The sequence below is a fragment of the Schistocerca americana genome, chromosome 4, assembly GCF_021461395.2.
Source record: "Schistocerca americana isolate TAMUIC-IGC-003095 chromosome 4, iqSchAmer2.1, whole genome shotgun sequence".
Taxonomy (NCBI): domain Eukaryota; kingdom Metazoa; phylum Arthropoda; class Insecta; order Orthoptera; family Acrididae; genus Schistocerca; species Schistocerca americana.
Genome location: NC_060122.1, coordinates 139548607 through 139562707, shown reverse-complemented (window position 1 = coordinate 139562707; position 14101 = coordinate 139548607). Strand labels below are relative to the sequence as shown.

The 14101-nt window shown below is 38.4% G+C and overlaps 1 protein-coding gene across 1 annotated transcript in view; it reads left to right on the top strand.

Annotated features, from left to right (window-relative positions):
• LOC124613305 (ankyrin repeat domain-containing protein 12-like) overlaps positions 1-13273 on the top strand; it is a 56930-nt gene extending 43657 nt beyond the window's left edge. Inside the window, exon 7 of the mRNA XM_047142000.1 lies at positions 12785-13273. Coding sequence (XP_046997956.1) covers positions 12785-12964 — 180 coding nt within the window. The 3' untranslated portion in view covers positions 12965-13273. The remainder of the gene's footprint in view (positions 1-12784) is intronic.
• The last annotated feature ends 828 nt before the right edge of the window (positions 13274-14101 follow it).

Sequence of the window (14101 nt, the reverse complement as noted above, 5' to 3'; positions counted from 1 at the left end):
CATTTCCTTCTCTTCCTTTTCCTACTATCAAATTCCAGTCACCTATGACTATTAAATTTTTGTCTCCCTTCACTATCTGAATAATTTCTTTTATCTCATCATACATTTCATCAATCTCTTCGTCTGCGGATCTAGTTGGCTTATAAACTTGTACTACTGTGGTAGGTGTGGGCTTCGTGTTTCTCTTGGCCACAATAATGCATTCACTATGCTGTTTGTAGTAGCTTACCCGCACTCCTATTTTTTATTCATTATTAAACTTACTCCTGAATGACCCCTATTTGATTTTGTATTTATAACCCTGTACTCACCTGACCAGAAGTCTTGTTCCTCCTGCCACCGAACTTCACTAATTCCCACTATACCTAAACTTAACCTATCCATTTCCCTTTTAAAATTTTCTAACCTACCTGCCCGATTAAGGGATCTGACGTTCCATGCTCCGATCCATAGAATGGCAGTTTTCTTTCTCCTGATAACAACGTCGTCCTGAGTAGTCCCCACCCGTAGATCCAAATGGGGGACTATTTTCCGTTGGAATATTTTACCCAAGAGGAAGCCATCATCATTTAACCATACAGTAAAGTTGCATGCTCTCAGGAAAAATTATGGCTGCAGTTTCCCCTTGCTTTCAACCGTTCGCAGTACCAGCACAGCAAGGCCGTTTTGGTTAGTGTTACAAGGCCAGATCAGTCAATCATCCAGACTGTTGCCCCTGCAACTACTGAAAAGGCTGCTGCCTCTCCTCAGGAACCACACATTTGTCTGGCCTCTCAACAGATGTTCTTCAGTTGTGCTTGCACCTACGGTATGGCTATCTGTATCGCTGAGGTACACACGCCTCCCCTCCATGGTTCATGGGGGTTAAGTAGGTTTAATAAAATTGAGGCAGGCATGAAAACTAATATTTAAATGAACTTTTTTGATGAAAAATATTACACACAACTCTTATCATTGTAGTGAATAAATTAAAAAAATCCTTATCTTACTGTTAATGACACTTATGCACATTGGTTTCAGGGTGATGTTTTCTCGAAGTATACATCAGTTTCCAGGCATTGGGTTTTGGTAGAATTTTAGTTTGCATTTCCTTGCCTTGAGGCAAAGTCATTAATTATGTCATAGGCATCAAGTCAAACTGCTGTGTCGTGTTCTATCAATGAAATTACTAAATTTGACAATCTGCTTTCACCCCTACTCAGTCTTAAGTAGTTTTTTTTAATCGCATTTAATTCAGCTGCACATTTCGCGTACTTTGAAGCACTCTGGCTCAATATCACACCATTTTTGACAGAAGCTTCCAGTTGTATAGCATACTTGCTTCATGACCTGCTCACCGATCTTTGAGATCCTGAAACAGCAAGAAATTTAGTAACTAGAACTCCATTGTCAGACGTGTGAGCTCTGTAGGCAACAACTCAACCAAGCACACTGTTGCTGCAGAAACCGTATTCAGTCTTAGTTGTTTCTGTATGATGCAATGTGAATGAAATGACACTGCAAATGTGAGACTGTGACAGCAGTGTGTGTTTATGGCTGTGAGCAGAGAGAGAATCTGCTTCTTGTAGGCAGAAGATTGGATAGTGAGTTGTGGGAGACCTCGAGAGAACTAGTGTAACTCTTCTGGTTAATTCTTCAACTGCCTTTTTCTTGTTTTCCGATCACTTTTTGTGCCCCACTCTATGCCTGTGCCCTTGGCGGAATGTACCTTGCCACCCTCTTGATATGGCCCTGGCTGCACCCCAACTTACATTGAATAATTCACACAATGTATTGACAGAATTCTGTCAGTTTATGGCACCTTCTTAGATATGTGATATCCATTGGGCCTGGACAGAGATCATGTCTGTCATAAGTGGCATACTGGGGGCTTTCTGGGTGACAAATTGAAATCATTCTACTTCATATCTGTGTAGTAATGACATCTTTTAGTAAAATTCAGCATTTAAGCATTTAAAATATATGCACATACTTACAAGTAAAGTACAATTGGGGGAAAAAAAGCTTCACAAGTAAAGCGATTTGTATAGGTTCAGTGATTGTGCACATGACCCGCACAGTGCTCCCACTGAACCTGAAGAAACAAAGCCCACATTTACAAGACATCAAGGTGTTGTGACTCAAGTTCTTAGTTATAAGCTATTCACATATTTTGTAAAGTACAGTTATCAGTTTTTTAAATGGAGTATACTGCTTGTGAGTTACAACAACATTAACTATTTTAAGAAAGCCAGAAATGACACTCCAATATTTTTCTGGTGATTACCTGTCATTTTTTCAGTTTTCATATCACATTCACAAAAGTAACATTTTAAAGCTCTTGTGTGAAGTGTTGGAAGCTGTTTACAATGCCCAAATGACTCGTTTAAATGCTGGTATTTTCACTCTTGTACCCTACATCAGTAAGACTTTGTTCCCAGAAAACAATACAAAACAGATTGTTTTCAAATGGGCTTTTGTTTACAAAAATTAGCTTGTAGTAATTTCTTTTCACTTTAAGGCGGTTTCTAATATTCCTTCTGTGGTACGGGAGACTCCCATCAGGTTACAGATGACGAAGAAACATTTTACTGTTTGCCCAAATCAAATTTTGAATAAAAAATCGGGAAACAAGTGCTAAAAAGTCAGTTACCTGAACACACTAGAGACTGTTGTACCAAATTGTCTTCTTTCTTGTTAGAGCAAATTAAACTAGTCAGTACTAAGTAGAATGACCAAAATATTATTTTGACCTGTGTTCACTTGTTTTTCTGATTCATTACCTGGTAATGCCTGAGAAAGTAAGAGACTTTCTTTTCTGAGTTTCATAACAAATGCAGCATGTAAAAATAAAAAAACATCCATGTATCCTGACTGCTCGAATCTCATGATCCTTGTGTGTAAATATGTATGCCAGAAGCAAGTTTTTAAAATCATGTACACTGTGTGATAAAAATTATCCGGACACCCCCAAAAACATAAGTTTTTCATATTAGGTGCATTGTGCTGCCACTTACTGCCAGGTACTCCATATCAGCAACCTCAGTGGTCATTAGACATCATCGTGAGAGAGCAGAAGGGGCACTCCATGGAACTCACGGACTTCGAACATGGTCAGGTGATTGGGTGTCACTTGTCAGATGTCTTTATGCGAGATTTCCACTCTCCTAAACATCCCTAGGTCCACTGTTTCTGGTGTGATAGTGAAGTGGAAACGTGAAGGGACACATACAGCACAAAAGCGTATAGGCCAACCTCGTCTGTTGACTGACAGAGGCTGCCAACAGATGAAGAGGGTCTTCATGTGTAATAGACAGACATCTATCCAGACCATCACTTAGGAATTCCAAACTGCATCAGGATCCACTGCAAGAATTATGACAGTTAGACAGGAGGTGAGAAAACTTTGATTTCATGGTTGAGTGGCTGCTCATAAGCCACACATCACGCTGGTAAATGCCAAACGATGCCTCACTTGGTGTAAGAAGCGTAAACATTCAACGATTGATCAGTGGAAAAACATTGTGTGGAGTGACGAATCGCAGTACTCAATCTGGTGATCCGATGGCAGGGTGTGGGTATGGCGAATGCCCGATGAATGTCATCTGGCAACAGTAAAATTCGGAGGCAGTGGTGTTGTGGTGTGGTCGTGGTTTTCATGGCCGGGGATTGCAACCCTTGTTTTGCGTGGAACCATCACAGCACAGGCCTACACTGATGTTTTAAGCACCTTCTTGCTTCCCACTGTTGAAGAGCAATTCGGGGATGGCAATGGCATCTTTCAACATGATCGAGCACGTGTTCATAATGCACAGCCTGTGGCAGAATGGTTACATAACAGTAACATCCCTGTAATGGACTGGCCTGCACAGAGTCCTGACCTGAATCCTATAGAACACCTTTGAGATGTTTTGGAACCTGTCTTCATGCCAGGCCTCACTGACCAACATTGATACCTCTCCTCAGTGCAGCACTCCATGAAGAATGGATTGCCATTCCCCAAGAAACCTTTCAGCTCCTGAATGAACGTATGCCTGCGAGAGTGGAAGCTGTTATGAAGCCTAAGGGTGGGCCAACACCATACTGCATTCCAGCATTACCGATGGAGGATGCCACAAACTTGTATGTCATTTTCAGCCAGGTGTCTGGATACTTTTGATCACATAATGTTACTAGTTTATATCAATTTCATGGTAGTTTTTCATTTGAAGGCTGATGCCTTTTTTTTTCTTCCAAACTGCAGTTTATTAGGGCACACTCTAAAACAAAAGTGACTCCACAGCAAGTGGCATGATGGATTATATGGTAGTGGTGCCATATGCTGCCCTTTCCACTTGCTCCAGTCAGAATCCAGTGGCAGTGTTTCCAATATGGCACCAGCTGGAATTACTCGTATGGACATTCATGTTGTCATCCAGGTTATGGCATTAGAACTGAGCCAAAGATCCACTAAGAAGAAGAGATAGTACAAATGTTGGGTCTGGAAGTGGATTTTACACGGAAATAACATGGTGGCTGCAAAAGAACTTATAACCAAAGTAGCACTCAAAAACAAAGATCCATCCATGACCCACTTTTAAATAAAAGAAACCAATTAGGTACTTGTAGAGCAGTGATTTGAGCTCTATTAAAAAAATTTGATACTGGCATTAGAGGTGCAGTCCTGCCTCATGTGAAGCCAGAAGTAACACTCCAATATTTTTCTGGTGATTATCTGTCATTTTTCCAGTTTTCATATTACATTCACAGAAGTAAAATTTTAGAGCTTTTGTGTGAAGTGTTAGAAGCTGTTTACAATGCCCCAAAGACTTTTAAATGCTGGTGTTTCCACTCTTGTACCCCACATCGGGTAAATAAGATGAAATATTACAGTTATTCTAGATGGAATTTTGGAATTATGCTTCATGGAAGTGTACTAAAAGGCTCTAATATAGTTGGTGAATTCCTTTATTAAAAGCTGTATTCTAGCTGAAATTATATGGCCACATGGAACTGTGTTACTTCCTTTCTCAAATCCACAGGGCAAGTGTTTAATAGCACTGAAATAGCTAGTACTAGAATCTGACTATACTACCAGTAATGCATTAATTTTCACAATCTTTAGCATTAAGTGAGCTGTTTGAAACTCCAAATAACTTTTACTAATTACTCAATAATACTTGCTTTCTCACAAATGAATCTTATCCATGCATCATATGTTAGAAACATCAGCTCGTAGCTGCAGTGGCAAAGCCTTTAGCTACTGGCGACCTTGAATGTTGAAAGTTGATATTATGTTCCTGTTAAAATAATCTTCATCTTGTCATGGTTCAGGGCACATACCATTTAAACTAAAAGCGTACAAGTATTATGTTGTCAGAGTTGCTTGGTACTCACCATACATAATGAAATCATACTCCACACCATTTTGTTATCATGATAGCTGTGCATTTATCGTTCAAGTTTAAATGAGCAGTTTTTTGTGTTGGCTTAAGAAAAGTAATTGCATTATTTTTAATCCTACTATTTCACTTTTAATTTACAGAAAATGCAGAATTTTTTTTTTCTAAATTTGCATAAAAGAAAGTAACAAGTTTTTATGCTCCATTTTATTTACAACTATACAGTTTTTACATAAGGTTCAGAAATCAACATTTTTTGGAGCCAGATGGCGCACTCAGATAAGATTAGTTGAGTTGGTTGTTGTAGGTGTTGCAAATGCTTCTTGTTTTAGCATGTGCAATTCGTAAGTCACAACCAGGGATGTTTTCCCACACACCATTCACAAATTCAAGCAATGCTTCATATCTTAATCATCTGTCTCTGCAGCACTGTGCACTCTTCATACCATTCAATAAATTGTACAAATGGTTTGCTAACAACCATCTGTCAGCCATATTTTGGTACTGTGAAACTCTCACATGGCAAAATTACTAACACAAAACCCAAAATTTTGCAAAGGTGCATTGAGCGACAAGCTGGCAGTCAAATGATGCTAATCAGTGGTGGGGGAAGAAAGTGGTGTTAAAGCAACTTAAACTTTTGTGGCATGGCTGAAAGTGGTGTCGCTGAAGTGGTTGCCATTTGAGTGGCATCACTTTTGTTGCGTGTGGAAACACGGGATAACATTGTATTCTTCACTGAACAAATTCATCACACATTGTCAACCCATCATTTTTTTCAATGAACAGTCCTACAAAACTAAAAATGACTATCACTTGAGACTATATGGTCCATGTGTGAATAATAAACTTTCACAATTTCAACTTTCTGATATTTACCTCCCACACTGTAAGATTACAAAGACACATAATGACTGGCTAATACTCATCCACACATTTTGTGTGTGTGTGTGTGTGTGTGTGTGTGTGTGTGTGTGTGTTTTTGTTGGGGGGGGGGGGCACAGGTGGTTCCCTCTTATCCCATCATTTTGGCTCTCTTCCTCTAACCTTTCCCAACCTAGAAACTCATTGTTCCATAAGTTAAGAATAATTTATTCATATTTAAAAGTACATCAGCAGTACTAAAATTTTTGCCTCCTGAATAAGCTCTGACCAAAATTCTGTCTCGTAGTAGCTTTATTTTTCTTGTGAATCTTGAACACTTTTCACAGTTAAAAACTTCTAGATTTTATTTAATAATCACCATCAGCCACTTCTGGGTAAAGGTATGCTCTAGACTTTTCCACACTTTAAAATCTTCAGCTAAAGCATCCTTGTTTATCTTTCACACTTTCTTATTTCATTTATCTACCTCCCATTAGGTAATATCCTCAGTCTTACCTTATCATGTGGAAAACAGTAAAATATTTCCTCAGTTCACCTACCATCCATTCATGTTGCTACATCTTCCGCTTATCTCCATTTCATTATCATTACAGTTGTAACTATGTCTTCCATTCTTAACTGCTACCAGATTCATTTGCTTGCTGTACTGTCTCTCCTAATAATTATTAACCTGCACCTCTCCGTGGCTCACTGAGTTATCCTCAGTTTTTGATTGACAGAATTATGATAGAAAAGATTGCTTGCTACTTACTATATAATGGAGATCTTGAGTCACAGACAGTTGCAACAAAAAGATTGCTAAACAAAAGCTTTTGCCTTCTTCTGAAGTATACAAAATACATGCGCGCACCCACCCACCCACCCACCCACCCACACATACACACACACACACACACACACACACACACACACACACACACACACACACACACACACTAACACACAGAGATATACATAACCACACTTTCGGGCCACCGAGGCCAGACTGTGAGTAACTGCCTTGGTTGCAAGAGCACTAGTCGTGTGTGTGAGTTGTGCTCGCATAAATGTGCATTGTCTGCTTCAGGAGAAGGCCAATTGGCTGAAAGCTTTTGTGTAGCAGTCTTATTGTTGTGCCTGTCTGCAACTCAACATCTCCACTATTTGGTGAGTAGAAATCTTTCATAATACTGTCATTATTCCATCCTGGATTTTCCATACTTAAATTTTTGATTGCCTGTAGTATTAAAAGTCCGTGCCCCACTGACTTAAGTCAAAACTAGCAACACACTGATACTAAACTCTCATTCTGAGACATGCTACAATCTTTAATTTGAAAAATGTGCATAGTGTACCAAAAGCACATCAGGCCATTTTTACTGCTGTTTCTTTTCTAAACCATTCACTCCTTATCTCCAACAATATTATGAAAAGGAAAGTTGTTACCATATAGCAGAGGTGCGGAGTCACAGACAGCCACAACAAAAAGACTGTCATAAATTAGCTTTTGGCCTGTATGGCGCGGGGGGGGCGCGCACACACACACACACACACACACACACACACACACACACACACACACACTCCCGCAAATGCAACTCACACATGTGACGGATTTCCATTGTTTACTCTTTATCTCCTCTTGTTCTAAATAGAAATATTTTTCAACTGGTTCTATACCTTCATTGTTAATTTTTAGATTTGACATGGAAATCAACCCCACAACCACAGAAAGAGCAGCAATCCCCCACTTGGAAACTGATCCAGACCTTATTATAACCCTATCTGCTGATAAACACTCCACCACTGTGTTTATGAACTATGGAGATTATCTGGCAGAGAATCTCTGCCAACTGTCAAATACATCTACATATAAGTCCTGCCACAGTGACACCATTCCAGAAATCCAGCAGAATTTTCAGACTTTCCTCAGATCCTTAGGCACATCCCAGAGATTTTCCACTGAGTCTCTCTCTCTCTCTCTCTCTGGGACATCTTGTTATGGTTACTGTGCCCCCACAAAGAGACACTCTGATCTTGTGGACGTGTAACCTACTTTCCTGTGTAAAATACACCAACCATTTTCTTCGATGACTCTCCGCAGTTCGTGTTCCTTTACCACCCAGTACCCTGACAATCACTGTTAATATCACATCCTTGTACACTAGCATCCCCAAGGTCTGTGGCCAAACACTATCTTTCCCAACACCTGACTGACTTTATACCTACAAACTCCTTCCTGGTCACCATGATTGACTGAATCCTCACCCACAATTACTTCTCCTTTTACAATACTGCTTAAATCAAATCTGTGGTACAGCAAAAGACACCTGCATGGTATCGGCTTATGCTGAGATATTCACGGGCTACCAAGAGGAATACTTCATAATCTTCATGATCTGGTCTTTCCACATTCCTCTGGAACCTCAGCACCTCCCACACTCATTACACTTTGTCCTCCTCATTTCAACAAGCCACCTGCCTCAATGTTGATTTGATTTCCACATCAAGGATGGCTGCATTGGTACCTCCATTCAAATCAAACATACCAACGACCATCAATACTTCCACTTTGACAGCTGCCACCCATGTCACCCCAAGAAGTCCCTTCCATACAGCCTAGCCACCTGTGGCTGTCACATCTGTTGCGATGAGCAGTTCTTCTACAAATATGCCAGTGGCCTCACTGAGGCATTCACAGACTAAAATTGCCCTCACAATCTTGTCCAGAAATTGATCTCCCAGGCCTTGTCTATCCAGTTACCTTCCCTCCCCAACATAGCCACTGTTGCACAAAGGGGCACTTCTCTTGTGACTCAGTAACACCCAGGACTTAAGCAAATAAATCACAAACTTTTGATGCTGCATCTAGCAGCCCTATCCTGTCCCTAACATGTCCCTGCTCACTTACACAGGCAGCACTAGCTTTGCTAACAAAAACGGCGAGACCGAAACAGTACCCAAGGAAGAGTAGGCCTATGCCTGAACCCATAAAAAACCGTGTCCATGTATAATGCACTTGAATATAAACGGTCTCAGTGCCGACTTTTCAAACAAAAATCATAAACGTGACGATTTGCAAATTATTCTTTCAGAATTTAAAATATTAAAGTTATCTGCCTCAATGAACATTGGCTTACATGTGGCAATATTAAAATTCTTAATAAAATCGAAAATTTCGAATTAGCTAACAGTTTTTGTAGACGAGAGAAATCACGTGGAGGTTCTTGCATACTTACTCGTTCTGACATGAAATATGAAGTAAGGAACGATTTTAATCATTTGAATAAAGAATGTATATTTGAAAGCTGTTGCATCGAGTTAAGGGACCTAAATGTCTTAGTAGTTTCTATTTACAGAGTACCAGACAAAACTACAATTGAAGCTTTCCTGCTCAAATTTAAGTGCCTTCTTGAAAATCTTAATAAAGAAAAAAGGAAAAATATTATAATAGCTGCTGATTTCAATATTAATATCATAGCTGACACCAATGATGTGTCAAATTTCAATGACTTAATAAAAAACTTTGCTTTGAAGCCAAACTTCATGCAACCCACTAGAATAAATGCACAGTCAGCGACCTGTATTGATAACATTTTAACAAATTATGTGTTTGAAGATGTTAATAAATTTTGCTTAGATTTAGGAATCTCTGACCACTCCACATTATTCATTGAACAACCAAAACTCTATAAAGAAATTTCATGTAACAAAAGCTACATGAAAAGGAACTTCAATGAAAAAAACCTAACTATATTTAGCAATAACTTAAGAGAGGTCGAATGGTCTTATGACAGCTGTATCTCAAGTAGTACTAACTTTAACAAATTTCTTGGTAGCTTTCTTGAAATATTTAATGAAACTTTTCCACTTAAAGCCAAATGTAACAAAACGACTAGGAAGATGAAATGGATAACTCGGGGTATAAAAATTTCTAGTGCCAGAAAGAGGCAACTACATAATGAACTGAAACATAACAAAAACAGACATTTTGCTGTGTATGTGAAACATTATAAAGCAATATTCAAAAAAGTTGTAAAGGCAGCAAAACAAATGGCAAACAATAAGTTTATTTTACAACATAATAGTGAGACAAAGGCAGTGTGGTCTGTTGTCAAGTCAGAGTTAGGTGTTAAAGTCAGTAGTAATGAAATAACTAAGATTAAAGTAGATGATAATGTTGTTGTAAACCCAGCTCAAATATCAGAGTATTTAAATGAATTCTTCATAAATGTAGCAAAGTCAGAAGTTGATGTAGCAGGATATCAGAGTAAAGTAAATCTCTTTGGACTCGACCAAGAAGCTGAGTATCTCACAGATTTAAAAAAAGTCACAATAAAGGATGTGAAAAATGTTATATTGTCATTAAAAAATAAAAATTCTACTGGGTGGGATGGGGCACCAAGTAAAGTGATTAAAGCAGTGTCTGACATAATAGCACCCCCCCGCTAGCTAAAATAATCAACCAATCTTTTGAACAGGTGTGCTTTCCTGATGTGTTAAAATATGCCGAAGTGAGACCCCTGTTCAAGAAAGGGTCGAGGGAAGATATGGGAAACTATCGCCCTATTTCTATTCTCCCAATCCTGTCAAAAGTGTTAGAGAAAGTAGCTGCAAATCAGATCAAAAATTTTATCATAAAAAATGATATTACTGTAAGTAACCAATGTGGATTCCAACAAGGAAAAAACACACTGGATGCAGTAAATAACTTTATTGAGAAGATATGCAAATCATTGGATCAGAGGAGTAAAGTCGCAGGTATCTTCTGTGATCTTTCAAAAGCATTTGACTCGGTGAACCATGACTTGCTTATCTACAAATTAAACAAATATGGGATTAAGGACAAAGCTCTGAAATGGCTCACGTCATACTTGCACAACAGAAAGCAAAGGGTAGGTGTCACATCAAATGCAGTGAATTATTATTCTAAATGGAGTACAGTATCACACGGTGTGCCTCAAGGCTTCATTTTGGGGCCAATCCTGTTCCTATTCTATGTAAATGACTTGCCCATAAATATAAATTCTCCGTCACTTCTGTTTACGGATGACACTTCTGTTTTACTTGAAGATGATGCAGAAAAAATTCAGAGCTCCATCGTGAGCACAATGGGTACTCTAGAAAACTGGTTCCAGTTAAATGGCTTGAAACTGAACACTGCAAAAACCAATATGGTACATTTCAAAACCAAACATTTGAAATGTGTGGCTCTTAAAATACATCGTCACAATCATCCCATGGAAGAAGTTAACACAGTCAAATTCCTAGGACTAAATGTGGACAATGACTTAAACTGGAGTACACATATTGAGTTCTTATCAAATAAACTAAGCAGCTTTGCATTTGCAATGCAAATACTAGCAAACTCTACTGACATGAGTACACGAAAAATAGCATATCATAGTTATTTTGAATCTCTCATAAGGTATGGTATCATTTTTTTGGGGAAATTCAATTAGTGTATCTCGAATACTGAAATTGCAAAAGAAAATTATAAGATACATGTGTAGTGCACAACAAAAAGAATCTTGTCGCCCATTATTTCGGAACCTGCAAATCCTAACAGTTCCCTCCATATACCTTTATGAAATTATAATCTTTGTACACAGCAGACAAAAATTATTTGAGGAGAATCATTTTAACCACACGTACAACACAAGAAATAAAAATAATTTAATGTTACCCACACACCATTGGAAATTATATGCACGAACTCCATAGTATATGGGGATGACAATATATAACAAGCTAATGGGCAAAAATGTATTTAATATGAAGCCAGAGAGTCTAAAAATAAGGCTACAGCAGATTCTGTGGGATAAATGCTACTATTTAGTATAAGAATTCATAAAGGATGACATGATAATTTGAGCAAGGGGTAATTAATTGTTGGTCTTTTATTGTATGTGTATTATTATGATACCATTTGTTAAAATCAGTTGTTCTAATTAATTGTTAGTTTTTTATTGTATGTGTATTTTTATATTGTATTATTGTTATGGTACCATTTGTTAAAATCAGGTGTTGTATGTATATGGTAAAACTTTACCAAAATTTTGACGTGTCTCCTGTACCCAAATCAAATGATTTAGATTATGTACATTATGAGACTAATAAACCACAATTCACAATTCTTCTCACCCTATCTTCCTATCCCACCCCATCCCTCTCCCTACCCCAAACCTCTTCCATATCCCCACTATCTATCCCAGCTAGACTGCTGCTCACCTCATGTGCAATTACAGTTAGGCTTTAGAGTGCAGGCAGGACAGTGTTTGTGTTCATTCTAGTTCTGATGTGATGGAGGAGGTAGTTGGAAAGCTGAACATTTCTAGCATTCTTTTCCTTTTTCTTCATTGTGTCTGTGTGCATCTCAATGTTTCATCTGTGTAGTGAGCAGCAATCTGTCCTTTCCATAAAGAAAGAATTGATTTGCCTAAGCAGGTGTGTGTGTGTGTGTGTGTGTGTGTGTGTGTGTGTGTGTTTTCAGAATGGGTGCTGAACTTCATGCTACACCTATTACAGTGAAGAGAGAAACATTTTTCTGTTGTTCACAGGAGGCAATGTTACAGCGGCACCGAATTGAGGCAGGAGCACTACATGCAGTTCAGTGTATGGACTGGGAATGGAAAATGAAAGAGCTGAGTTTGTGTGAATATAAGGCCCGGCCCAGTATTGATGAAAGCCATGTGCCAATGGTGTTGGTTAATGATGATTTTGATCTCTTGCCAGCCTGAGTACGTATTCCATTTAAGTTGCAAGCTTGCATCTCAAATAGGCTATATTACAGAAATGTAAAAAGGAAGATGTGGCAACAAAACTGTGAAAGATCTCCCAGCATCACATGTAAGCTACATACTATCAGTGTGACACTTCATTACTTCTTTTCATTGGTAGTTGCTGTTCTCTTAGCGAGTGTACTTGGGAATGCTGTTTGTTGGTGCAAAATTAATTTTTCTGTGCATCTTTGTATTTGTACATATGAGAAATGTAAAATAAAGATACTATTTTTAAAATGTCTGTTAATAAATAGCATTGTAATGAAACACTCCAATTTTGTAAATTATTTTGTTAGGACATGTACATTTTATGTAAAAATTTATTAGTAACTTTCCCAGTAATTGGTTTGGGGAAAAAAATAAACATTAAAATCTACAGTAAAAGTATTAAAATATTTATCAGACCATAACTCCCACTATGACAGTACACTAAAGTAACAAAAGTCATGGGATACCTCCTAATATTGTTAGACCTCCTTTCGCCTGGCTTCTGACGTGTCTAGCTCCAACTACCATTCCGCATTCAAAGTCTGTTAATTACTGTTGAGCGGTTAGTTATTGTTGTGTGGCCAAATCACACCAGAAATCTTTTCACAACTGGCTGGGTACAAATAACAGCTCCACCAATGCACTGCCCTTTTGTAACTTGTGTACGCGACACTACCACCATATGTAAATGGGCATATTGCTACCCCATATCTTTTGTCGTCTCACTATATTAGGTCAATCAGTAAGCCTACCACAAGGTTTGATATGTCAAACTATTGTGGTGGTGTCAGTGTAACCTATTAAGGCAGCAAGGATGCACCTTGTTACCTGACATCAAGAACATGCCATGTGTCGTCTGTTGTTTGTAAACAACAATTGCAACAGTATAAACGTAATTAGATGCTGAGAGAAAGATAATAATGATAGATGTTAAAAAGGTTTACAATTCCATCAACTGTGAGTGCTATTTAATATACCTACAGAAATGACAGTTGATGAAAAAAATTCTAGATGAGAGCAACCTCGACATGTCCACTGCCACTTGCTCAGTGATGAGTGCTTTCACCACAAAGCCAGGCCTGGCACATGGTACGAGGCCCTGCTGTG